Consider the following 26052-nt stretch of genomic DNA (forward strand, 5'->3'; position numbering starts at 1 on the left):
TACGAATGTACGGCCCTTCGCTTTCTATGACCGTATATAAATTGCCCTTTGGCTTGTACCTTCGCAGAGGATCGCCATACTTTGCACCAAAATACCATGTTGAAGCACACACTCTACAGATGGTAGAACAATTAACTCAAATTCCGGCACCAAGGGCAATTGATGTCGTGGCAACCCCTCAGCGTTCATATTTGCTCATGACCTGTGTTCCGGGGCGCCCCATCGGTCAATTAATGAATACAATGACCGACGAACAAGTGGAGCAAGTTGTAACAGACTTGAAAGGATATATTTCTGAACTTCGGAGGATACCCAGGAATATATCATCGGAATATAGTATCTGCAATTCCCAGGGCGGCGGTTTCTTAGATTGGCGAATTCCCGATAGTCAGCGTGAAGAGTTACGGTTCAGGTCTGAAGCTGACTTCAACAAGTACTTAACTGATCCTTTTTGGGAAGAAATTCGAACTCGTGCCGCCAAATCGCATGATATCCCTCATGATATCGTTTTTACCCATGGTGACCTCAACCCAAGGAATATATTAGCAGAGAATGGCAGAATTACGGGTATTGTTGACTGGGAGAATGCAGGATGGTTCCCGGAATACTGGGAATACACGAAGATGCACTACACTGTTCGAAGCTTACAACGGTGGCTTGTTGATATTGTTGATGGCGTATTTTCAGGCTATCGGGAAGAGTTGTGGGTGGAAAATATGCTTTCGGATCTTTTGGGCCCATTCTAATTTCCTTAAAGCCCTTACATTTGGAACATACATAAACCTAGGGACACAATATATCTTATTGGCCACCATAGAGTACTTGAAATATATATATCTTCTACCACTGCCACTAGGTACTTACCAGGTATAAGGATATATATCTTACCCTAAGGAATAACCCTAATCCCTAAGGTGCAGCGATATTTTAGAGAGAGAGAGAGAGAGTATTGGTCTTTGGGCTACGGTATAGAATAGAGTGTATGCTCTATAATGTAAGGGGCTTTACTAATTAGGTTAGGCCCATAAAAGGGTGGCAATTAATTTGCAAACGGTGGCATTTCAGTAATTAGGCATTTAATTAAAATATCATAAGAGTGCCCATTCGCTACATAACGAGCTACCGCAGATTCTCAAAAACGTCCAATACTCTAGTCTCCGGAGTTTTCAACCTTCGCAGGGCGAGAACCGTACTCCACGTGGGGTTTGAGGTCGCTAGCACGCACCAGCAGGTCGTCTTCAATGCCAGGTACACCTTTATCGAGAGCAATTATGCCATTATTCTCCAGAGCAATGATAGCATCTTTGACCCAGATGCGGCAATCAAACTGCTCGCCAGTGTTAGGGGAAGGATGAGGCCCAGCCGCGACCCCGTTCAAGATATCTTTGCAGGTTTGCCAGTTGCTATCGTTGACGGCGCCGATTTTACGAGCTAACACAAGGCTCAGAGAGTACGGAACATTGTTGGAAGGCCTTTGGTCAAGCATCCAGCCGCCTTCGCGGTTTGTCGCATGCCAGAGGTGGCCAAGTGGGGTGTTCGTAGGAATGAAGATTCCCCAGTGGAAGCCGGGGTTAGCACCGCGACTGCTAAGAATCACATAGATCGAGTAGTTTTCGTACTGCCTTGCGATCTCTTCGCGAGACATGGATCGGGAGGCCATGTTGTCGTGACGTAGGGAAGAAAAGTTCTTGGGTCGATAGTCTGATAATATTTAATGTCAAAGGAGTATTCGCAGAAGAAGCAGATGCCCAAGAAATATATTACCGGTCTCTCTTGATTCGGATGGATAAAAACGTTCAAGAATTTGATGATGAAGTGTCGGAGTGAAAAGAAACAAACAAGGTCCAGAGGCAGGAGGCCATTTTATAACTCGAGAATTCCGTTGGAAGGACCAGGTTACTAAATGGTGTGATACGCCGCAAGAGGCTTTCCATCCTAGCATTCAAGGGAAGGAGAAGATGAGGGGGTAAGCTTGAAAAGGCCAATGGGAGCGGTATTATGTAGGGTGACTAGGCAGCAACTGAGAAGAGGCTCTTCCATCCTGGCTCTTGCGTCCAGCCCCCATGAGAGACGACGAAGGGTCAGAACTCGAAATGGCCAATGGTGGTTGGTGTTATGCAAGGTGACTAGGCTGCAATCGATCTCAGACTGCACTGCACATGTATTAACCCGTTCATCTGGCAGAACCAACAGATTCATGCCGTTTCCTTCCAGTCAAAAGCCAGTTCTATGAGTAGAAAGACAAAGCACTGATTGATACATATCAGATCAAAATTACTACAGACATAAGCGAGGCTGGATGTCATCCCTTCTCCGTGACTGGTGGATGGTCAATCCTGGTATATCTTCTGCTGGGTATTAATTTGCTATATCCGTAGTTAGTTATAATAGTAACTCTTCAACTGGTGATATCTAGAATTCCTTGTTTTCTCCCTTGTACATATAGAGGACATGTGTACGTAGGTCAACGAGCGTAGAACATGGATGGCGAGAAGCGACGTTTCATATAAGCACTCGCCCCTCAGTTTAGCGCCAGCTGATTTGTAAACATAAAACGGATAATCCCGCAGGTTTGTCAGGCCATTTGTTTCTTTTCCCTCTTTTTTTCGCTAACTAGCCGCTGGCTGGTGTATCAAACTGGGGACAGACTGGGTGGTGTGAGAGATGTTCTTGTTGTGGAGCCGCCTTTTGAAATTTTTGTTCCTCCAGGTGACGAGGACGGCAGTTAAGTTAAATGGTTAGTGAGCAAGGAAGCCAAAAAGGGTCGTCTCAGGTGTTTAAAGCTTCTAGATTTCCCCCAGAAGAACGCAAAACTCAAAAGACGAAGTTGCTCTCTTTATCTTCGTGTCTGGCAAAGCAAGCTCTGAGAGTTGAAATCATATATAAGAGAGTCTGGCCTTTCTTGTGTGTTTGTTGATAGTTTAAAGCGCGGACGTCGTCGGTCGAGGAAGTTCAAGTCAACGTATAGAAGGGCCAAAGATGGCATCCGGGGAGTCAGGCCGTCGTCAGTCGGTCTATAAGATATTCGGTGAGCCGGTGAGTTGTTTCAATGTCTCTTTTGCTGTATCGTGTCGTCTCTCTGTCTCTGCCTGCTCTTGTCACTTGCCCACCACCGTTGCTATTTGTCTGGTTTGATACCTGCAAAGAAAGCCCACTTCGTTCTCTCCGCTGTAACCTCGATTGCCCATGACACGGAGCTTGCCATCGCCCCTCTATCTTCGCCTCTCCCTCTCCCCCTCCCTCTCTGCCTCTCTTTCTCTGCACTTCAACGTCTTCTTCCTTTCGACCGTTGAAAAGCACGCTGCGGATTTCCTAATCGGGCAACCCCTGGCGAGCACATGACTTCACGGGATGGCCCGACGTGGACTCTGCTTTTTCCGAGATTCTCCGACGTCAGAAAAGGCGAAGAGGAAAATAAGATGGAGGAAAGCTGTTGCAAATATCATGATATGACGGTATATATAGTCAAGCCACTATTCCCCAGCACGCAAACATGCAAAAGACGGAGCTGGCATGGTATAAAATGGGGGGTGGCCCCTTTCTTACGTCTCTACACACCCGGAGGGAGACAAGAGATACATGCAAAGAAAGGAGAATACCCTCACTCTGGACGACTAAGCGAATGAACAAGCTACCTGTTTTGTGAATGAAGCAGCCTTAAAGGGAGCTTATATGAAGCCTGTTGTTCTATACCATTCCCTCATCTACATCTTCCTATTCTGCCTTTGATACTGTCTACACAGGATACTGCTTGGCTGTGCATTTTGTTCCAAAGAGAGCCCCCTGAATAATGACACCCCCTTCCGATAAATCCTATACATACTATCCGTGCCCTACAGAGTCTCCTGCTATGTATGGCGGATCTCGTACTCTGGAGCGGACAGCTAACAGCCAGCAGAACGATGATGCAAAGATATGTGTAGTTATGGTTGGGCTTCCAGCCCGGGGGAAGAGTCTCATCGCAGGCAAAGGTATTGTCTACCCTCCTCCCCCTCCCCCCTCCTTTTTTTTAAAATAAATAAAAAAAAAATACCCGACTAACTAGGTTAACAGCTCTACGTTATCTTTCATGGATCGGGATTCCAGCAAAGATCTTTAATGTTGGGCAGTATCGCCGGCAGGACACGCCCCAACCTACGGCTGCATTCTTCGACACATCTAATCCGGATGGCGAAAGGCTACGCCGGGCTGCGGCAGAAGCTGCAGTGACAGACATGCTTCGCTGGTTCTCAACTACAGGAGGACAGGTGGCAATACTTGACGCAACCAATTCTACCAAGGCTCGCCGCAAGTGGATCCGCGACGTGTGCCAGGCGGCTGGGATCGAGCCGCTCTTCGTTGAATCGAAATGCGACGACCGAGAACTCATCATGAACAATATTCGCGAAGTGAAAACCACCTCTCCAGACTACATCGGACAGGACCCAGAAATCGCCGCACAGGACTTTATGGAGCGGATCAACAACTATGAAAAAGTATACCAGACCATAGAGGAAGATGAGGATGTGTCCTACATCCAGCTCATCAATGTAGGGACGTCCGTTGTCATCAACAATATTAAAGACTATCTGTCTAGCAGATTGGTTTACTACACCATCAACCTTCACATCAAACCTCGATCAATCTGGCTATCTCGGGTGAGTTTTCTTCACCGATATATTTAACATGGCTTACCCTTTGTTAACAACAGACTAACAATTGATAACAGCACGGAGAGTCTGAGTTTAATCTCTCGGGACAGATAGGTGGTGACGCTAACCTGTCCAGTCGAGGCGAGTTGTATGCGCGAGCTTTACCTTCCCTCCTCAAGGAGTCTGGAGTCCCGCCTGGCACTAAGATAGTTATCTGGACCTCAACGCTTAAACGCACGATCCAGACAGCTCGTTTCCTGCAGGCAGAAACAGGCTATGACAAGCTCGAGTGGAAGGCCCTTGACGAGCTCGACTCTGGCGTTTGTGATGGCCTGACCTACGAGGAAATCGCCGAACGGTACCCAGAGGACTTCAAAGCCCGCGACGACGATAAATACAACTACCGCTATCGAGGCGGTGAATCATACCGTGATGTTGTCATCCGTCTGGAGCCAATCATTATGGAGCTCGAACGAAGTGAAAACGTGCTCATAGTCACGCACCAGGCCGTTCTGCGATGCATATACTCATATTTCCTGAACATGTCGCAGGAACAGAGCCCCTGGATGGAAGTTCCCCTTCATACGCTGATCAAGCTTACCCCTCGAGCCTATGGGACCGAGGAGAAGAGATTCAAAGCCAACATCCCCGCCGTATCGACGTGGCGTGGGAAAGGCTCGTCCGCAAAACACCAGGAGCCGCAGTGTCCTCCGCCTGTAGCTAAATAGGTTCTCTCTTGCGCTCTCTCCTCTTTTACTCGGTTCTGTTCTTGATTTCTAAACTCTTCTGTGCAATGAAATAGAGGTATTATACGAAATGGCGTCAGATTGGAGGCGAAAGGGTCTAGGAACTCGGGGAGCATGGGGCATCTTGATCTCGAACGGGGTGGAATAGATGGCCCCTTTATTCATGGGATATTAAAAAAGAAAGAATGTTATATATCTTCTTATCTGCCTCTCTCCCTTTATGTTAACTATTTGATACAACATATATCTACCTTAGAATGGACGCACCAGCCTTTCACCTAGCCTTTTATACTCTATTAAACAAATACATCAATGTCCCTTTTAACGGCTTTTTGTATTGATCGACGTTTAGTTAATTACTGACTAAGCTTGCTGGTCCAATCAAAGTCAGATGACAAGCTGCAGCATGACATCTTGAAGGTCGAGCGAAGCTTCCAGGGCGAGAGTGAGCAAGCAAGCAAGAGAACGAGACACAACCCACCCACCAGGCCTCATGGACATAGCAGCGTGGTCCAAGAGCGTCGGTGATAGCATCGATCGATCTTCTCCCTTCCAGCCATGCTGACTGCATTCACAGCTCGACCCCTCGTCGAGTTTCGGCCTCGCGACAAGTCAAAGATAGAATCCATCCTGACATACGGAGACAGGTTGCTGGTCGGACTGAATACAGGGTCGCTACGAATATACAGGGTTAATGAAGTGAATGATGACGAAGAGGAAGCCCGGACTGGCGATGACGCGGACGTGCAGGACGGCAGCGGTGGTGGAGGTGGTGCAGTACAGCCAACTACCACGACCAAACCGACAGATCTACTACGAGAGCTAGAGAAGTTCTCACGGTACAAGATCGAGCAGCTAGCGATAATCAAGGAGGCGAATATTCTACTCTCCCTGTCAAATGGCCATGTGTCGATACATGATTTGCAGTCCTACGAGCTGCACGAGCAGTTGACTCGCACAAAGGGAGCTACCACCTTTGCCGTCACCTCGAACATCGAGAAGGATCAGGACACTGGAGTCCCTTCGATTGTGTCTCGACTTGCCGTTGCGGTGAAGAGGAAGCTTATGCTCTGGACATGGCAAGATATGGAGCTTGAAGACGATGCTACGGAGATCACCCTCGTGAGCGGTATAAAGACGATAACTTGGGCAAACGGTACCAAGCTACTAGCCGGGCTTAGCTCCAGTTACGTCCTTGTTGACGTTGTGAGTAAAGAGGTCACGGATATCGTGGGGCCTGGAAGCATTGGAGGAGCCGGGGGTTCGGATACAGGGCGTCTGGGGGGAGTAGGTGCCGGTATGAGCTACATTGGTATGGGCGGATCAACGCCCAAACCGCTTGCTACGAGATTATGTGAAGGCCAGATGCTACTTGCAAAGGATGTCAATACCCACTTCATCGACACGGATGGAAACGCCCTAAAGCGTCGTCAGATTCCTTGGACCGTAGCTCCTGAAGCTGTTGGGTACTCATACCCTTACCTATTGGCACTTCAGGATGCATCCAAGGGTATACTGGAGGTGCGAAATCCGGAAACATTGTCTCTTCTTCAATCGGTGTCCCTCCCATCGGCTACCATGATTCACATTCCACAGCCAAACATCAGCCTTGCACATGCAGGAAAGGGTTTCCTTGTGGGTAGCGGGCGTGCCATCTGGAGGATGAGTGCTCTCGATTATGACTCTCAAATAGATGGTTTGGTTGACCAAGGCCACCTCGATGAAGCAATAAGCCTTCTTGGGATGCTCGAAGACGCCCTTCTAAATGACAAGGAAGGTAGATTGCGGGAGATCAAGCTACGCAAGGCCCAGGCGTTATTCAGTAAGCAAAAATATCGCAAATCGCTGGACCTATTCACAGAGGTTTCCGCGCCTCCAGAAATTGTCATCCGTTTGTTCCCTAAACTTATTGCTGGTGAGCTATCCTCTATTGAAGAAGATACGTCACAGGAAAACTCAGAAGGTTCGGAGGAAAACCCTTTGCAACCAGAAAATGGCACCAGCATCAACAGTACCGAACCAACAACGCCGGACGACAAGCCAAAGGTCAAGAATGGAACCTACGCACCCTCTGTAACCTCGTTTCTAAGAGGAAGACCAGATGATTCTAGTGAAACGGGGAGCATGCGTGGTAAACCAGCAGATATGAAAGAGCCTGACAAGCGACTTGGTATGTATTCTAACCCGTTTTCTCTTCGAAATAGGATATGGCACTAACTCTCATGGCTAGAAGGGAAGGATTTGAAGGCGGCCGTTTACGAACTTCAAGGGTTCTTAGCTGATATTCGCCGGAGGCTTTCTAGATTTATTAGCCCCGACGGCACACTTAAAGGGCCCTCAATCAATGTTGATAAATCAGATGAAGCTACCCAATCTATGCTGAAAACCCTAGGTATTTCTTCAGAAGACCTAGAAAACGTTGATATGGGCCAGAAGCTACGTGAAACAGCTACTTTGGTAGACACTACTCTATTCAGAGCACTCATGTTCGCGACTCCAACGTTAGCTGGCTCGCTATTCCGCATCGACAACTTCTGTGATCCTGAAGTAGTGATGGAGAAACTAGAACAGACCGCTCGTTACGGTGACCTGATTGACTTCTTGTTTGGCAAACGACTTCATCGATCTGCCCTAGAGCAACTCAAGAAGTTTGGACAAAAGGATGCCGGAGAGGAAATCTCGGCTGACTTACAAGGGCCTAAACGCACAGTTGCCTATTTGCAAAACTTACCTCCGGATATGATCGACTTGATCCTGGAATTCGCTGAATGGCCGTTACGAAGTGACCCTGAGCTGGGAATGGAGGTCTTTCTCGCGGATACGGAGAATGCAGAGACCTTACCGCGTGAGCGGGTTCTGGGGTTCCTTAACGGCATCGATGCGAAGCTTGCGATTAAGTATTCAGAACACGTCATTAACGAACTTAATGACCTGACGCCAGATATACATTTCCGGCTGTTGACATTGTACCTCGAACGGATATTGGAGAGCAAGCAGTCAAAAGACGTTTTCTCGAGCGAGGAAGAGCGGGAGGAGTGCAAGAGCAAGCTTCTGAAGGTGCTGGAGACGAGCGAGCAGTATTCGCCTGCGAAAATGCTAGACCGACTCCCAAGGGACGGTGAGTTAATCTATGTTCTTTTACTTTGAATTATTTGTGCAGACAGCAACTAAGAAGTATCGAACGACTAGATCCAGAGTTCTTTGAGCCAAGAGCAGTCACATTGAGCAAGATGGGACAACACAGACAAGCACTGGAGATATACGTATTCAAGCTGAATAATGCCGCAAAAGCCGAGGAGTAAGTAACTAGGCAAATGGATGACGAACTTTATTTATATTGAATTTAATACTGACGGCTTTTGGGTTGAAAGGTACTGCAATCGAGTCCATTTGTATGATGATACATATACCAAACAACGCGCAACCCCGTACGGAAGTTCTCCCACACCTGAGGACGAGGAGAACCGTCCATCTATTTACCACACGCTTCTTTCCTTGTACTTGTCACCACCGCATGGCCAAGAACCACGATATGGCCCTGCGATCGAGATCCTCGCACGACACGGCTCCCGATTGCCAGCCAGCTCAACTCTAAGCCTTATCCCCAGTACATTACCAATCCATGACCTAGAGTTCTACTTCCGCAGTCGAATCCGTGCAGCAAACTCTATTCTAAACCAAGGACGCATTATTTCCTCATTGCATAAAATTCAAAGTATGGAAACAGAGGCTTCTCTGCGACTAGGTGATGAGGTGGGCGGCAACAACAAGGGCAGAAACCGGTTTATCACCGTTAGCGAGGATCGGGTATGTAGTCATTGTCATAAGCGGTTGGGTGGGAGTGTTATCAGCGTGTTTCCAAAGTAAGTTTATCTCCCCTAACCGTTTAAAATCCGTATAAACGCCGGTTGCTAACAACGTTACCATAGCAATATGGTCGTTCATCTGGGCTGCGCCAATAGGTTGAGCTCTGCAGCATGACAAGTGGTATAGAAGTGTGATTCCAGCCCACTCGGCATATGGTATCTCGGTAGCGTCGTTTATTCCTCCCATCTCTCTTGTATATATCACATTGTTATTGGATACCCCTGCCCGCGTCATAGTAAACATAATAACAAAGCTATCTGTACGCTGTCCGAAATGGACACATCATTCATCTTCGTCATTGACCACTTCTTCGCCATAATTATCTTCTTCCTTTTTGTCATCCGTTGTACCGCTTCCTTGCTCGCGCAGCTTATCGTCCTCCATTTTCTCGGTAAGAAAGGCGTTCACATCGGCCTGCAGGGAGACGATAGAGGTCCGAAGCTCTGCTAAATATGCTGTTCTTTCTGCAAGGCTATATTCGCCAAATGGAGGTATAGAGGCGGAGAGCCGTTGTGAGAAGAGGTGTGCGGGCGGTGCGGTCGTCTCTTCAGATGTGCGGGGGGACTGATAAACGGCCTTGAGAACGACTTGCTTCTCCGGTCTCGAGTTGGACTGCGATGCCATGATATATAGACAGCGAGTATATCTTTCTAGTAATTTGAAAGTTTCTCCTTATTTTCTCTCCTGTGTTTTACGTCGATTAAATGTTCAACAGTTTATGAAAAAAGAACCAACGCGGTTAATATCACGTGATTTTACCGCCAAGCCCTCCCTGAAAAGGAAATATGTTTCTCTCCTTCAACTTCGACTTCAGCTTCGACTTGATATTGAATGTATACAGTGTTTTCCCTTTATATAAGATGAAGAAATGCAGGAAAACATGTGCTTAGTTTATATGAATTATAATATAGTAATGGCTAACCTCATACGGAGTACATGTAGCAAAAAAGACGATACTTTGGCCTTATCGAGATCCTCGTTATGTGGAGGCTGAGTTCCCTCTGGCACAGCCTCAGCCTCAGGGAGGCCGCATAACGCTACATGCAGGGAGATTAAGACTGTTATATTACAGGGATGTCTGTGTTTGTGCAGGGGGAGAGCCTCGCTGCCTTAAAATCCCCCGGGCGTCATCCTTCTGCCATCTTATCTCATCGATTTCTTTTACCTTAGGGCTGTGACGTTGGAAAGGGTAACTAATGTGTCCAGTCATTCAGTTGCCCTTGTCCCTATTACTAGACTAATCCCAGCTGGGAGAATTACAGCAGGCCGCCTAGGTCCGTCCCGGCGGGACGCCCATCAAACGATCCAATGGATCCAGCATCAGCTTTTGGCACCGTAACTGGTGCCATGCAAACAGTGCAGATTATTGGCAGCACCGTTCAAGGCCTGCGAGCCTTGCAGGGCAAATATGCCGATGCGGATATGACCATTCACTCGCTTATTGTCCAAGCTGCCACGATCAAGTCAGCCATCACACAGCTTCAAGAATGGGCAACTTATAATTCTAGTAGGGCCGAGCATCCTGACTATCTAGATGGGTTGGATATCGCCATAGATGGCTGCAAGACAAGCATGGAATGCCTCTTTGCGCAGGTCTCAAAAGTAACGAGCGTACTTGATGGCAGAGAGATGCCTGACCTGCGTGTCACTGCGAGGATGCGAGCTGTTTGGAACGATCATCTGATGCGGGACTATCAGCAGCGGCTCCAGTCCCAAGTCCTAGCATTGAATTTTCTGTTGCAAGTTTGCCAATGGTGCGTCTGAAGACACTATCTCGTTATATTTATTTTGAAATACAAACAAACCTAGGATATTGACATGAACACCTTCCTAGTCGCACAGTTACAGAGCAAGTTGAGCTACTACGGAGGGAAGAGAATAGACGGCTACTGAAAAAAGTTGCCGACGATACCGAGACGCTGCGAAGTTCAGTTAGGCAACTAGGTAACTCATCTACTCGAAGTATTACCCAGTCGACAATCAGTGAGACTACTTTAGATGTCGATGATATAATTGTGAATGCAGCCGCGTATAGGAGGGCTCTGGCACATAACCGTGCCATATTAAACCGTGCTTCCGCAGAGGAATCAATTCCCCCCGCAACAAATCAGCCCCAAAGCCCAATGTCCACAACTACCGACGAGGGCTATGCAAGCGGTACCGTTCGGTCCCAATCATTTAGGGGAAGTAACACTCTTTCGTATCCAAGTACGTTTCTTGAGCCAATGGACAACAATACACCGGAAACATTACAGCCACAGGGACAGGGGGATATCGGGAGAAGTGCTTCGCTGGCTGTATCACAAACTTCAGCGAACCCTACACAACCTATAATTCGAAGATGGCAATCAAACCCTATACCGCTTCACAAGTCAGGCTCAAAGAGGGAAAAGTTTCGCAAAGTTCTTGGAAGATTAGATACTTCAAGTCGACGAAGCTTGAAAAAAACATCACCACTGCTAGGTCCGCAATCATTTAATTCGTTCTCTCCGATACCAGAGCAAGAAACGGCCCCAAGAGTTAACCGAAGCCGTTCGAATACCAGTATCGACATCTCATCACCAGATAGTGCCACTATTCCTCCCATTATAAAGGCTGCACAAGCTGGGTCACTGGTACAGGTCGAAATGCAAATCGGTGGAGGAGCCGATATCAATTGTTACCATGAACTCACTGGAAGAACGGCGTTAGCTGTTGCCGCACATTGTGGTAAGGAGGAAGTGGTAGATTACTTACTACAGAAAGGGGCAAAATTTGATACGCAGGGAATAGACGGCTCAACACCTCTCCATTTGGCAGCATCTAGAGGGCATACCGGCGCTATTCAAGTTCTTCTATCGGTAGTCGAGAACATTGACGTAAAGGATTCCCTGGGTCGAACCCCATTCTGGGTAGCTGCTGAAGGCGGCCATATTGACTCGACAAGGATGCTCCTTGGGGCAGGATGCAAGATAACGGCTCGAGCCAAAGGGCAAATGACTGCCTTACACAAGGCTGCAATCCGAGGTGACGGGGAAATGGCAGCATTCCTTCTTCAATCTGGAGCTGATATTGAAGCCAAGGATGCTAATATGAAGTCGGCTTTTCACCATGCGTGCGAGAATTGTCAATATACCCTCTGTCGCTCTCTATTTCAATACAAAGCGGACATTGAGGCCGTCGAAATCAATAGAAGAACACCACTAATTTGTGCAGCAATCGCTGGCGATGTGCGCACGGTGGAGTTTTTAATTGGGAAGAAAGCCTCCATACTGGCCACGGATGAAAGTGGCATGAATGCTCTGCATGCAGCGGCGGCTAACGGCCATGTCGAAGTCGTTCAGCTTCTATTGGAAAAGAAAGTTTCCATAAAGTCAACGAATAAACTAGGAATGACACCTCTACACCTTGCAGTCATGTCTAGACAGTTTGCGGTGGTAGAATTTCTCCTCCGTAAAGGGGCGCCTACTGAGCTCAAGAGTTCAGGAGGGTTCACTCCGCTTCATTATGCCTGCGATCTGGTAGATATTGAAATTTTTCAGCATCTTATCGGTTGTGGGGCATGCGTCGAGGCGCAGGGGGAAGGACAGCAACGACCCATTCACATTGCGGTAGCTCGAAACTCCCTAGAATTGGTCGAATTGCTCTGCCAAAAGGGAGCAGTGGTTGATTCCGCAGATTCGTCTGGTACTCGGGCCCTCTGCATTGCCTGTCGCAATGGCAATGCCTCAATAGTTGAGCGCCTGTTAGAACAAGGTGCAGCTACGTTCTGTCCAACTTCCTGGAATGGCACGCGAGAGGAGCACTCTCCACTGGCTATAGCATCCAGAACGGGTGATGCGCAGATAGTAACCATTCTTCTTGATAAAGGTGCCTCTGTGGAGCAGTACGATGGAATGGGCTGGAACCCTCTCTTGTATGCAGCGCACCACGGACATGCAGAAGTTTTGCAGTTGCTACTCTTAAAGAGTAGTATACTCACGAAGATTAAGCTAGGACAAATGTTTTCACAGACTGGGTTTCACCCTCAACTTCCCATCCAACCAGAAAGAGCCCAGATGATCCAAAGGCTTGTATTTGAGAACCCACAGCCTACGTTACATAGCCATCACATCAGAGGATCTCGTATGACAGAGAACGTTAGCACCTCCAGTGGTGATAACAGACATACCCTACCAGTGATGCAGGCGTTCTATCACAATCCTCCCTCCACAGCAACCCCACCAATACCATCATTTCCGCAGGCTGTTACTGAGCTTCCTGCGTTACCACGCATTATGCTCCCTCGCAGCGAGTTCAGCGAGTCGGATGAGTTGAGTAGTCAAGGCATACAGCAGCGTCAGGCCACCCCAGAGATATCTGCTCGCCCTGGTTTATTCGAAGCCCCGCAGAATACTGCTATGGAGAGTGATGATGGGTCGACTAGGACTCAAACCCCTACAGAAGATAATTTATCAGCCACCACCCATCCAGACAACCAAGATAATAGTAACACACGATCTTATGCCAACCCGGGGGATATAGGAGCCACTCTACTAAGCCAAACAAGTACGCCACTCTCAATATTTGAGCACCCTCAACCGACTTCTACGTCGCATGACCTGCCACTACGGCATCGAAACCATCAGTTGGCTGAAATCTCTCCCTGTAACTCCTTATATGGAAACGCACCCACTACTACAGTGTCAAATGCCCCAAGGCAACCTGCAGAAGAGCAGATACTAAACAATCGGGAGAACAACAGAGAAGACCTAGACAATGACGACTCCGATAGTGATTCTGCTGCGTCAGTGTACACTGCACCAGAAGTTCCAACCCCTGAGCTTCCAGAGTTGCCGCATACAGTAATGGAAGCAACCATTTATGAGCTTGATGGAACAAGCATATCCGTGTAGAACGATCCCATTGGTAAGAATCTTGGACAGTATATAACTTGAAGCATTGAGATGAATGGTATAAACATATTTTGGTCGGCTGTTGTATCTTCTTTTGAGTAGTCCATGATATCCCAAATCACTGGATATTCATAGGCATATCTACCATCACATTATCATTGTCGATATATCAAATTGGACTTGTATTTTGACTTGATTTCTTTTTATATGACGAAGGCCAAGTGAAGAGCCGCTTATATAAGCATATATCAGTCTTGAACGACGAAAGAAGAAGAATCAATGAAATAACAAGGAGAAAAAGAGAAAAGATGGAGTGAAAAAAGCGGAAAAGTCGAAAGATGAGCTTCTCGGATATGAGACTGCGATCCTCCAGGTTGCCCAAGCTGACGATGCTCCAGCGGTCCTACTGAAACATCCCCCTCAAGACGAAGAGAATACAAACCACTAGGAGACGACCACCTGGAGGGCGGAAGTCGGACAGAAGACGGACAGCATCATGAAGCCAGTGAGCTCTCCTCAGCGCCAACAGGACCGCCCTGCTCCTCTGCCGCCGACTCCCTCCTCGGAGACACAGGCGCGACGTGCCAGCTCGTCCAGCAGCGGTGCCTCTTCCACAACCTCGAACCAGACAACCCTCAACGTCTCAAAGCGATCTCTCTATGGCCTGAACCACCAGCCGCCGCAGCAGTCTACCTCTGCCGGCCAGCCGTCTCATTCCCCCTCGACGGGTGCCGGCAGCGTCAATGGCAGCAACACCTCGCTGTCTGGTGCGCTGCGGCCCCAAAACGAGCCTGTCCAGCGGCGGGCATCGCCTCTGGCCCCATCAGCATCGTCTGACACTCGAGGTTTCCGTTCACGCCACCATTCTCAGGGCTTCTTTGAGCCATCTCTGCCCACAGCCTCTCAGAACTCGGCCGTCTCTGCCTCGAGAATCGCTGCCCAGGCCGCGATGCAGCACCAGACCGAGCAGCAGCAGCAGCAGCAGCACATACGAAACAGATCGCAGACAATACCACCGCAACAGGAGAGTGGGATCGCGGCACGGAGAGGTGCCAGGGAGTCGCCTCCTCCGATACAGGTAAACGCCCTCAGACCTCAGATGTCTGTGCCTGGCCAGCTGAACTATCAGAACGGCTCGGTTGGAGGTCGCGCAGCGGCAGCTACAACTGCTGCGAATGTCGCCTTTCCCAGAACTCCCACGCCCCAGAGTGTCCTGCCAACGATGTCCACCACCATAACTGGAGGAGTGACTGACCGCGCTGAGCCTGGCCAGAAGCAGAAGAGTGAAAAGTCCAAGATGAAGCTGTTCTCCAAGCCAAAACATATTGGCATGTCTAGAGATAAAGAAGACAAAAAGGACAAGACCATGCCATCACCAAGCAAACTAGCCTCTAGGATAGTTAATGCGTCGACGGCCAGTCTGAATGACGGCGGCGGCGGCGGCGGCAATAACAATAATAACAACAATAACAATCTATCGACAAACAATCTATCTCTTTACTCTCTGGCAAACTCCTCCGCTACTACTGTTGTGCCTATTGAGCGCCATTCTCTAGATGAAGACAGAGGCAAAGAAAAGGAGAAACACAGACATCACTTTCTCTCACGGCAGAAGCTTAAGCTAAAGGACAAGGACGACCACTTCCACCTCCCTCTATCCTCTGCTAACAGCAACTCACGTCCTCTGGATCCCAGTGCACCTCAGTCTCTCTACTCCTTTGCACCTTCGTCTCCGGCGGTTTCAACCTTTGGAAAATCTATGAGCGGCCTTGACCTGAGACACGGCGGTCGAGCTTTGAGAGAGAAGAAAAAGGAGGAAAAAGCATCTGCTGCCGCCGCCGCCGCTGCTGCTCAACAGGACGCGATGATGCGAGAAGGGGAACACCAGGCGGACTGGTCTGGTGCTGCGTCGGTTACGGGTTCTACGGTGAACTTTGGCGGGCCATCTTCTTCCCTGGGGAGTGCTCAGGGGGGTATCCTGCCGGGCAACAATGCTGCTATCCAGGAGATTCTGCAGGGGTTTGGTCTTCAGAATATGACTCCCGATGACGCCTGGGACTTCCTCAAGGCAAAACTACTCGTCTTGTTTGAAGGCGAGGACGTTCGAATCGCGTTGGAGGACCTCAACAAGCTCGTCAGAGTGCACATACAGTGCTGTGTCCAGAAACACATGCCTCATGAAGTCGTTGAAGACCTTCGTGACCTGCTGCAGACCGGGTTTGCCTCTCTCAACTACTCCATCTTCAAGGTGCCAGAGGAGAATATCATTCCACACCTCGTCAACGTATGGATCTTCGCCTTTGGAACGATCTTGCCCTTCATCCAGGCCACCTTCTTACCGCTTGATCTCGAGTTCAAGGGCCACGGCTCGATCATGAATGTTCGTGAAGCAAAGGAATTCTGGGGAGCCAAACCTGGCTCTGGGGATACCTCTGCCTCCATTGGTGACGAACTCGACGTCCGCAAGATAGTCCTCACCTCGTTCCGCGACAACGTCATCTTAACCCGATACGAAGTCTTGAAAGCGGCCTTCTCCCGTCTTAGCCTAGAGAAGATGAATGCCAATATCAACGGGCCGCCTACTGCGACCTTGCACGGCACCGCAGCCAGTGCCAGTCGGCCAAGCACATCTGCAGGCTACGAAACCGGAGTTGGAAGCTATAACTCACAGCCGCCTCACCTTAACGCCGGCAGCTTCTCTTCTGAGTCCGCAATCGCGTCTCTCTCCCGAGCTCGCGCGATATCCAACACGTCTTCTAACCCGGAACACACTTACCCGTCGTCTTACTCCTCTTACTCTCCATCTCAGCCTTCTATCCTAGCTCAGACCCACCACTCAACTAACCATCCGGCACCACCACAACCACCACCTCTGGATCCATCCCACATCACCGAGACGGCTGGGCGTATGCTTCAGTGTATCTGCGTGCTGGCCAGTGTCCAAAGCGATGACGAGGCGCAGCAAAAGATTGAAGAGCTGAGCAAAGCCCTCAAGCACAACTGGTTAGGCCGTGGCAGAACAGGCCGCAACCGTCGAGGCTTCGTCGGAACCAAGATTCGTCCACCTCCACCCCCTCGTAAGGAAAGCAGCGAGCAAGCTGAGCACTAAGTCCACTGACAAGGCTTTCAGAAGCGCGGACCGGGCCGGTTGGTATATTTACTGGTTTACTTTGCCTTGTGCAGGCTTACTCCCACTGCTTTTCCTTTTTCATGTTTCTTTCTCGTGGCCACGACCGTGACGAAAACGTCGATGCTCCATATCTCTCTGTACTGTATTGCATTGCATTTATCGGGATTTTCTGCTTGATGCGTTGATTTTTCTTTTCTTTTTCTTTTTAAACTCCCTTTTACACGGCTGGCGTGGGTTGTTCCAATTCTTCTCCTGAAGAGACTGAAGAATCGTCCCAGGAAACTTTCTCTTCCGTGTACATATACCCCTTTTTTCCCTCTTACTTGCTACTTTGGTCGGAGCAGGCCTACAAATGAATGAACGAATCGTTTTACTTGACTTTCTTGATTCCAGTACAGAGATATATATCCCGTCTTGCCCCAAAGACTTCATCCGTTCGTCAACATGAGATACATCAACAACCAACTAACCACATCAACAGATCAACACATCAGCCCAGCATATGAGGCCATTTCGAATCAGTCAAGACCTCTAAGAGTTCCATGGGCACCAAACGATGTTGATAGCAGCCGCGCCACGCTCAGCGGCACCGCCCTTCTGACCCCCGTTAGAGCCAGAATAGCACTTGCTGACAATGCTCTTTGCAAGAGTCACGCAAGCAGCCTCGGTCTTGAACACGCCGATGTGTCCAATATGTCCCTCTGCGCCGTTGGCACCCTTCCACGGACGCCAGTTGGTCGTGGTCTGTCTCCAGTTGTTCTTGCAGTATGTTCCGATGGCAGTGTCGAGACGGGCCTTGGTAAGACAGCTTCCGCTGGCCTTGTCGGAGAAACAGCCAGCGCCCATGACGGCGTCGACGAAGATGCTCATGAGAGCAGCGAGGATGAAGGTGGTGAAACGCATGGTGTCTGTCTAGATGCTTCTAATGGTGTCTCTGTTAGGATCAATATAATATATATATATATCAGGCTTTGATGAAGATCTTACATTGCTTTGAAACAGTCTATGGAGAAGATCAGGCTGGTGGATGAAGATATTTCAAGATGATACGAAGCGAAGAGGCAGCTCGTCCTGGCCTTTATATCTTGTTTCTCTCTTATTCCCATCCCTCATGCTGCCTTTGCCTATTTTTCCGTCGACCCAATTTTGAGCTCAACGCTTCTCATCCCACCTCTGTACCACCTGTATACAGTGTATGAAGTGCCCTATACGCTCCTTTCTAGCGAACAGCCAGCCACGGCGCAATGGTAATAAGCCATAGCTTGCTGGACGAGAGTGAGTGGTGGTATTGATTCTACCAGGCATTTTCTCCCCTCTTCCCGTGCGTTTTTGGCTTCAAAATTAAGCAAACGGGCCATCCCGTCGCAGATCACTGAAATATCAGTCAAAGAAGACCAGATGCTATTGGTGGCTTTTCTTTTTCTGCGGACGGCGATTGTCTAGACACAGCTTTGGGCGGAAGGATGTAGCCAGTGACAGGATATGAGGTAGCTAGGCAGTACACTATCTACCAGGAGAGAGGAAGATGACAAAATAAAGAGTCCAGTCTAATTGCTAGTTAGATATAAAAAGGAAAGAAACAGCGACTTGGTCAGCGCGGCGGGATAAACAGCCCCCTATCCAACAGCCCATGGCGCCGCCTCCTTACTCGGTGCCGAGCTCGTATCTTTATTCGTTCACGTATACTGCCTCTCTCTCCGAACCGCTGGATGATATAGGTGAAAATCGCCTCCGAGGGCTCGCCGCCAAGATAAAGAGGTATCAAGCCATGGGTGCGTACGAGCTCTGCTCGATCCGGATTGCACAGCTGCTCAAACAGAGCAGTCATTAGGGCCGAAAAGTCTGCATGGAAGCAGAGGTCGACGAACTGCAGCGAGACGCTCAGGGGTGCTTGGTACGCGAGAACCCTGCAGTTTGTGAAGATGAAGTTGCTCATGCCACTGTGTAGGGCCGAAGACGCTTTGAGCACCGAGTCATCGAACAGGTAGGCAAAACAGGTGAAGTATCTAAGCTGCTTGTACCAGTCCAACTGGTTTTGGAGTAGCAGTTGTTCAAGGCTGTCGCACAGTGTTGAACCTGGGTCGTGTGAGGGATGGCGCTGGAGGTCTCGTAGAACGCGGACGAGGATATGTAGACAGTCCTGGAAGAGGGAGACGGGGAAGAACTGAGAGTCGACGAGGCGGCATCGGCGGACAACAGCGGTCAGGTTAATGTCTATCGTGTATCTACCTAGGGATTGGGCTGTAGCCGGCCGGCGAGGGCAGTCACGCAGATGGGGGATATGGTGTATCACCGTGCTGTAATCGAGAGAGCCTGGGATGCGGGATCCGTCGAGGCATATGTTGAAGCAGACAGTTCTCCCGCGAGGGAACAGCCTGAGGGTCATGCTCACTGCCTGAAGAGTCCAGTTTTTTGTACAGGATGGCTTTGCCTCTGGCCACCCAGACAGAAATCAGGGGTATTATATAGCCCATACTCCAAACCCATTTGACTGACATCCTGTCCTTGCGATCAAAGAAGGGTAGCTGCAACAGTGATATAATTGACACAATGGGATGGTCAAGGCCGGTTGGTTGCAGCACTCAGACAGAGAGCAAACACAACAGAACAAGCCCCCTAGCTGTGCCTTCTAAAAGACCGTTTGTTTGCTATCCATCAAGCATCTGTTTGCTATCACATCCCTACTGTGTGTGATAAGCAACAGAGAAAAAGCAGAACCTATGCAAGCATCCTAGCCGTTGACAGTCCGTAATATCCCAACCTTCCGCTATACGGTCAGCCAGTGAGCTTGTCATCTTCCCCTTTTCTATGAAGGTAACGGGGCGAAAGCAACTTGAAAGTAAACGTTAAGTGGCACAGGGCTACATCTGTCGGTTCTGAACCATTACCAGGTCGTAGTATAACTAGTGGTCAGTATGAGGCACTATCAAGCCAGCCATTCAGTTTCAACGAGACCAAGTCTCCCTGATGAAAAGGCCTATCGCTGTGAATTCACGGATCTTCCATGCCCCGAGGGATCGTATCAGCATGGTTACCTGCAGCGCTTACTATGGAGTTGGAGGATGGTGGCACCATCCTCCTTCAGCAGTGGTGGCATGCGCGGAACGAGCAGCACGGGTAGGCCGCATGATACGACGGTGGCGGCGAAGCTCATCATCGAGGGCGGTGGTGGTATGCCCACGCTCATTGCGGGCCCGACGCTCGACACGCAGCGCCATCAGACGGCGCAAACGACGGTTGACAGGGGATATTTTCCGAATCAAACATGTTGAGGATGGCGAGGGCTAGTCTCTTTGCCTTGCTCCAGCCTAACATTAGATGGTAGTCCAGTTATACACACCAGCTATTATTCCTTGCCCCTTGACATGATGGAGTGCGGCATTATGTGAGCAACCTCAAGAGCTCCAAAGGAGTTTCAAGACTGGGCCAAGAGCTTGTCTTCGCCATTTTTGCAGTCAGTACCATCTCTCTTGTACCTTGTCTCCGCTTCATGCAAATCGAACAAGGGTGTGATCACACAGTGGCAGTGATCATGGGCCGCCAGGCAGTCTCGTCGAGGGTAGATAATCTTGGTTGAGTCTCCACTACGGCCGGGGACGCGGCAGAGACGGCTGCTGGAGCAGTCTGCGGCATCTTCGTTCCGTCTGCCTTCACTATTCATATTAGACCTGATGGAGTATTAAATAAGAACTATGGGAACATGCAGATAGAACTAACAGGAAGGGATAGAATGGACAAAGAAAGAGAAAGAAAAGGAATGCATACACGTTAAAAGTAAGGAACCATCAGGCACCAGAGGCAAGACATGGGCCTAGAAGCGCTGAGATAACGTCGCTAGCCAGGCAGCAAACGATCCAGCAGGGACTTCGAGATCCCCTTCTCAAGGGCTAGTTCTTTAGTTAGGTCTTGAATCTGTTCTTTTAACTCCTTGATCTCGGACTCTAGGGTCCTCCTGATCTCCCTCTGATAGCGTTACTATAGTGAAAATTCTTGTCGTGCCTTTAGTAGCCTGCCTCGTTCATCGGCTATGGGACGGAGCCCCCGCTGAAGTTCTTCATGTAATCGTGCATTTTTAGTAGTAAGGGCCTCCAGAGCTTCCAAAGGCGCCACACCCTTCCTGGGGCGTTTAAGGGCAAACATACATGAAAGAAGTTCTGGAACAAGTGAGCTGCAAACACGGCCACGGCGGCTGGCTCACAGTGCTCGATCAGCCGGTTAAAATTGGGGCTTGCATGATTCGCTTAATCGGAGCTGAGAGGCCGTCGATATCTAAAAGAGCAACCAAAAGCTACAGTTAACTCATCTGGTCAACCAGAATGGAATGAAAAAAACAGCCATACCTGAAGGCCATATATATCATTCTTGTCACAGCTCATCTCTATCAGTTGTGTTAAATACCAGAACCGCGCTCACTAAGTGGGTTACAGGCCTCTTATTCGCGTCCTTGTGGAAGAGTATTGTTCTTTTGTCCTTCGACTATTGTCCCCTTGAAAGTAGTTTATACGGGCATATACTCGTAGCTATAGGATCTGTTTGGGGGAGCTATTTCAATCCCGATGTTTCCCTCGGGTTTAAGATATCACACCGCAGACTTGATGTTGGCTCAGTTTAGGGAGTAGTCAGGGGCTTCTTAAGTGCAACCGTTGGTTATTCATTACATCGCGCTGCTCACGGTGAAGTGAAAATTCCTTGTCATTAGTGCGGCTTAAAAGTAAGTTTGCTACCGTTAATGCTTATGTGGAAGATATAAATAGAACAGACGTTATGTAGATAGCTGGTGAATGATTATTGAAGTGACATGAAATAGGATACCTAGCGGGCATTAACCACAACTAACTAGGGTGAGATGTTCATTCGCTAAAGCCACCCTAACTGGCTCAGACCTTCAAAGTCCCACTTGGGATCCCTACCTTTTCCTCGATGTCTTTGACCACGAGGTTCATTGGCATAACCATCGCACTGCCATCTGCAACATCACCCCCAAACAACAGGCCAATCACTTGACCAGACATGTTCAGCACCCAAGAACCTGAGTCCCCAGGTTTGGCGAAAGGTGCAGGACCGCTTGAAATTTCGAATCCACGGTGATGCAGGCCGGCAGGAAGGCCCGGTATCCGTATCGCAATTGATGTGAGGCCACTTATTGTCCCGACTGTGACACCCGTTGTGCGGCCCTTTTTTATCACGGCAGACTGGGAATTAGGTATTGGATCTATTCTGGTAATAAATTGGGATTCCCGCTGCAAAGTTGGGGCGGACTGTTCAAGGTCTCCAGTGTAATTGAGCGAATCGCGACCATTTCTAATATGAAGGATGGCCCAATCTAGTAAAATAAAGGGAGAAGCAAGCCCAGAATCTAGAGCTGCATTTCTAAACCCTGAAGCCGCGACGATAGCTCCGATGTTTGGATTAAAGGACCTAACCTCACTCAACTGTCGATCCCTGATTGCAAGATCATTTCTCACTATCACTTGCCGAGTCGCTGTCAATGATTCAATACCTTCTGGGGGGATTCCAATCTCTCGGTTAGCGTATTGGAATGCAGCCTGCACATCAGACCCTGATGGAGACTGGCATGGGATCTCGAGATCTTTTGATCCATCTCGCTGGATAACTTGAAGAAAATTAGCGTTGCACCATAAAATAGATTAACAGTTTTGTTGGTAACAGATGAATCTTTTCTTTGCTTAGAAAAAGATATCACTTACCCGAGTCAATTTCGCCATCCGGGCCTTCTCGGATGATATGATAACATGTAACTCCAAGAAACTGTTCGCAGCCGTTTGAATCCGTGAATTGGAGGTAGCCACCCAGTGTCCCTGCCATTGCCGGTGTATCTGTCCGCCCGATGCTCATTCCCATCGAATTGTAGCTGTTTGTAAAAGGCCATCCAAGGCTGGGGCTCTCCGAACTTGAAGAAGTGCGAGAAAATAATCCCCAAAGCAAGTCTGCTCTCACGATTTCAACCTGGAGATTAAATTGATCCATCGCACTATCGATATCAAAAGCCACACGATCTCGCGCAGTTATTGCTAAGGCCCTCGAGGAGATGAACGCTTTGATCACCACGGTGTTGATGGCGACATCCTCCCAGTAACCTCTCTTTTGAAGCACCACCACGCTCCAGTTCACTTCAAGGGCAGTGAGCCGGCGGATGATGAGAGTTTTCATGCCTTCCCATTCTTGGACTAACTGGCTCGAAGTGTCAGGTGCAAAGCTTTTCATGCCCCCTAGGGCTCGGTGGTCAATCATTTCGATTCTACCAGAGAAACCTAGTTGGTCCGCGGCAGAGAGCATGTCATCTAGGGCCTTCACCCAGTTGTCATTAGATGAAGTATAGAGAGAGATGTACAGAGTATTGTCGGCGGGAGTTGGGACATGGCCTCTGGAGTACCGTTGTACTACCATTATACGGTGGTAGTTTAGTTCGTATCTCGCGAGCTGGATAAATGCGAGGTTCATGAGACCCTCTGTGAGCTGTGCAGATATCCCCGTGGAGGGCATCATGTCGACAGGCCAGGAAGGGAGAAGCCCTGGACCTCCCATGCGAAAGTCATCCTGGCTATCAATCCTAGAACCAGCCGAATCCCAGGAGTCTTCCCCTGAAGAACCTCCCTGTCGCCTGCTGCGGATGCTTCGGGTGGGCGGCGGGGTTGGAAACATCTTCAAAGTAGTATATTTCGAGACACGGTGGTAGAGGGTAGATCAAGCGGATGAGGGATATGACAGAGATGAGGTGGTAAGAAGTGGGTTTTAAACAGATTCAAAATGAGTCACGTTGAAATCGTTCGGTGACTGGTTCTTGGGTCCATCCGTTGACCAGATATAAACCTGGAAGGGGACAATTGTTGCTCTACCATCATGTGTTGCGTGTTGTACTAAGTCTATGATGTAAACGATGTATAGAATAAGGTGGATCCCTTCAACTAACTTCTCACCTATGTTATGTATAGTAAAGATGAGGCTGAAGTGTGGAGCCAGAAAAGCTTGGCGGGACAAGTGAAAACTAACTTTGGCTCTAGTCCCAGAATAGTAATCAGTCAGTGACGACAAAAAGGAGGTACCAAAGCCTTCTACGGAGTATAAATATTCTATATCTTCCTCTCAGGTATTTTCCCGATGCTGCCTCTTTAGACATGATTCCTTTGCCCCGTACTACTTCTAACTGAACTGTTTTTCCTTACCTTTAACCTTCACATTCCAAAATTTACTGTTAATATATATAGCTAGTTAACTAGTCACTGCCGCTAATCAGCGCGGGCTCGCCTTTTTGACCGAATGGCAGATTTTGGCATTTACCTACTACCACATCCTGCCCTACAATCTGTGTGTAAGTTTTAGTCACTGCTCATCTTTGATGTGCTAGCTCACATAGATGAACCCCGAATAGCAGTCACTTAACACAATATGGGAAACTCCGTTCGCGCCCATGAAATCGAGACCGTCCTCAAACTGTGTGCTGAAAAACGGCAAAGAAACTACGAGGTTATTACTGGACTAGCCATTCTTTTCGAACAGGACGACACAGGTGCAGCTGAAGAATATGTTCATTTTAAATCTCTATTAAAGACATTCGGAGTAAATGACATTGAGCAATGCGTCATCCTTGCAGGAACTCGCTCCCCAGGACATGTCGTCGCCAGGAATCTTCATATGTACATCTCCGCTGGCATTGACCGTTGTTCTAAAGGAAACTCCAGGCGATACCTCGCAATCGTCCACTACGCGGGGCATGGGTTTTATGATCCAGCGGATGACAATCTTTACTTCACATCCGGGCATAAGGAGCCATATCACTTTTCCTCTGACACTCTTACAAACTGCATCGCCAAGTTTTACGAAGGAACATGGCCTCCGTTTGATGTCGTTTTGTCAAATATAACCAGTCTCTCTGCCACCAATCAGCGCGGGCTCGCCTTTTTGGCCGAATGGCAGATTCTGACACGTTTTTATCATTGACTCCTGTTTTGCAGGAGGAGTGTCATTACGAGGTTCGCTAAAGCAAGGAGAAACGGTGGAGCTGCTAGCTGGTGTGGACGACGAAACTACTGCATTTTCAAGAACTACAGTAGGCCGTCGACGAACCTTTACATCGAAACTGGCGGATCAAGTGGCATTAGCGTCTGCAAGGATGCTATCTATTGATTTCATTGAGCTGCTTCAGCGAACTTATGATGCTTCAGTGGCCAAGAAACCAGTCCATAAGTTCTTAGCTGGCAATATCCCAATCAGGTTGCCGTTTGCCTCAGGTAAAAAGGCGTCTCTTCCTCAATCACCAACCATTCAACTATCTATGATAACTGGAGAATATACCGTCGTGATCGCATGCCACATTGTCGATGATCCGAGTTCGACAGCCGTAAAGCGGCTAGTTAAATCGATTGAGGATATTCACAGCTTAATAGGGGTCACCGTCGACCAAGTATACCGTTGCCGATCTAGCGGCCTTGTTCTTCGAGTGCCCCATAGTATTCTCCTATCACTAGAAACCCTACCCGGAATTAAGGTGATGTTTGAATATGTGGAGAGCTCTGAATCCGAATCACCAGCATCCCCTTCCAGCCTTCCAAAGCACCCGTTCTTGCCACCAGCATCTCCTTCGCTCAGAAATCAAGAGAACATGCCACCAGGAGGGTTGTCTCAACTAAGCCCTGCAAACAAGGAAGAGTTTTGAACCTCATCATTTTAAAAACCTTCTCTCTATTTCCGTTCCTTCCCTCTCCTCTTTTCTTCGGTGTTTGGTGCCTTGGGGTTCACAGGATAAAAATACGTTGGCAACTGTATGATTAAAGGGATAACTAAAA

At 48.7% G+C, this 26052-nt stretch overlaps 10 protein-coding genes across 10 annotated transcripts; 5 read left to right on the forward strand and 5 right to left on the reverse strand.

Moving 5' to 3' along the window:
- Nucleotides 1-119: 119 nt before the first annotated feature.
- On the forward strand, nucleotides 120-746 carry MCYG_04080 (conserved hypothetical protein; the record flags this gene model as incomplete). Its single annotated transcript, XM_002846297.1, has 1 exon — nucleotides 120-746. One exon carries the CDS (start codon nucleotides 120-122, stop codon nucleotides 744-746), a length of 627 nt encoding a protein of 208 aa, XP_002846343.1.
- A 404-nt stretch (nucleotides 747-1150) lies between these two features.
- On the reverse strand, nucleotides 1151-1660 carry MCYG_04081 (conserved hypothetical protein; the record flags this gene model as incomplete). Its single annotated transcript, XM_002846298.1, has 2 exons — nucleotides 1151-1586; nucleotides 1620-1660. 2 exons carry the CDS (start codon nucleotides 1658-1660, stop codon nucleotides 1151-1153), a joined length of 477 nt encoding a protein of 158 aa, XP_002846344.1.
- Nucleotides 1661-3790: 2130 nt separating this feature from the next.
- On the forward strand, nucleotides 3791-9244 carry MCYG_04082 (AvaB protein; the record flags this gene model as incomplete). Its single annotated transcript, XM_002846299.1, has 9 exons — nucleotides 3791-3971; nucleotides 4054-4637; nucleotides 4709-5347; nucleotides 5765-5822; nucleotides 5955-7547; nucleotides 7608-8495; nucleotides 8567-8675; nucleotides 8749-9184; nucleotides 9206-9244. 9 exons carry the CDS (start codon nucleotides 3791-3793, stop codon nucleotides 9242-9244), a joined length of 4527 nt encoding a protein of 1508 aa, XP_002846345.1.
- Nucleotides 9245-9263: 19 nt separating this feature from the next.
- Nucleotides 9264-10126, reverse strand: MCYG_04083 (conserved hypothetical protein; the record flags this gene model as incomplete). Its single annotated transcript, XM_002846300.1, has 3 exons — nucleotides 9264-9434; nucleotides 9548-9915; nucleotides 10060-10126. The coding sequence occupies 3 exons, from the start codon at nucleotides 10124-10126 to the stop codon at nucleotides 9264-9266; spliced, it is 606 nt and encodes a 201-aa protein (XP_002846346.1).
- A 426-nt stretch (nucleotides 10127-10552) lies between these two features.
- On the forward strand, nucleotides 10553-14118 carry MCYG_04084 (ankyrin repeat domain-containing protein; the record flags this gene model as incomplete). The annotated part of the gene is made up of 2 exons (XM_002846301.1): nucleotides 10553-10998; nucleotides 11079-14118. The coding sequence occupies 2 exons, from the start codon at nucleotides 10553-10555 to the stop codon at nucleotides 14116-14118; spliced, it is 3486 nt and encodes a 1161-aa protein (XP_002846347.1).
- Nucleotides 14119-14614: 496 nt separating this feature from the next.
- MCYG_04085 (HbrB) lies at nucleotides 14615-17227 on the forward strand (the record flags this gene model as incomplete). Its single annotated transcript, XM_002846302.1, has 1 exon — nucleotides 14615-17227. The coding sequence occupies one exon, from the start codon at nucleotides 14615-14617 to the stop codon at nucleotides 17225-17227; it is 2613 nt and encodes an 870-aa protein (XP_002846348.1).
- Nucleotides 17228-17779: 552 nt separating this feature from the next.
- Nucleotides 17780-18151, reverse strand: MCYG_04086 (uncharacterized protein; the record flags this gene model as incomplete). The annotated part of the gene is made up of 1 exon (XM_002846303.1): nucleotides 17780-18151. One exon carries the CDS (start codon nucleotides 18149-18151, stop codon nucleotides 17780-17782), a length of 372 nt encoding a protein of 123 aa, XP_002846349.1.
- A 688-nt stretch (nucleotides 18152-18839) lies between these two features.
- On the reverse strand, nucleotides 18840-19634 carry MCYG_04087 (uncharacterized protein; the record flags this gene model as incomplete). The annotated part of the gene is made up of 1 exon (XM_002846304.1): nucleotides 18840-19634. One exon carries the CDS (start codon nucleotides 19632-19634, stop codon nucleotides 18840-18842), a length of 795 nt encoding a protein of 264 aa, XP_002846350.1.
- A 2491-nt stretch (nucleotides 19635-22125) lies between these two features.
- Nucleotides 22126-23911, reverse strand: MCYG_04088 (uncharacterized protein; the record flags this gene model as incomplete). Its single annotated transcript, XM_002846305.1, has 2 exons — nucleotides 22126-22862; nucleotides 22957-23911. 2 exons carry the CDS (start codon nucleotides 23909-23911, stop codon nucleotides 22126-22128), a joined length of 1692 nt encoding a protein of 563 aa, XP_002846351.1.
- Nucleotides 23912-24655: 744 nt separating this feature from the next.
- Nucleotides 24656-25922, forward strand: MCYG_04089 (uncharacterized protein; the record flags this gene model as incomplete). The annotated part of the gene is made up of 2 exons (XM_002846306.1): nucleotides 24656-25193; nucleotides 25222-25922. 2 exons carry the CDS (start codon nucleotides 24656-24658, stop codon nucleotides 25920-25922), a joined length of 1239 nt encoding a protein of 412 aa, XP_002846352.1.
- Between the last annotated feature and the right edge of the window lie 130 nt (nucleotides 25923-26052).

This window comes from Microsporum canis, genomic scaffold (genome assembly GCF_000151145.1).
Source record: "Microsporum canis CBS 113480 supercont1.4 genomic scaffold, whole genome shotgun sequence".
NCBI classification, from domain to species: Eukaryota; Fungi; Ascomycota; class Eurotiomycetes; order Onygenales; family Arthrodermataceae; genus Microsporum; species Microsporum canis.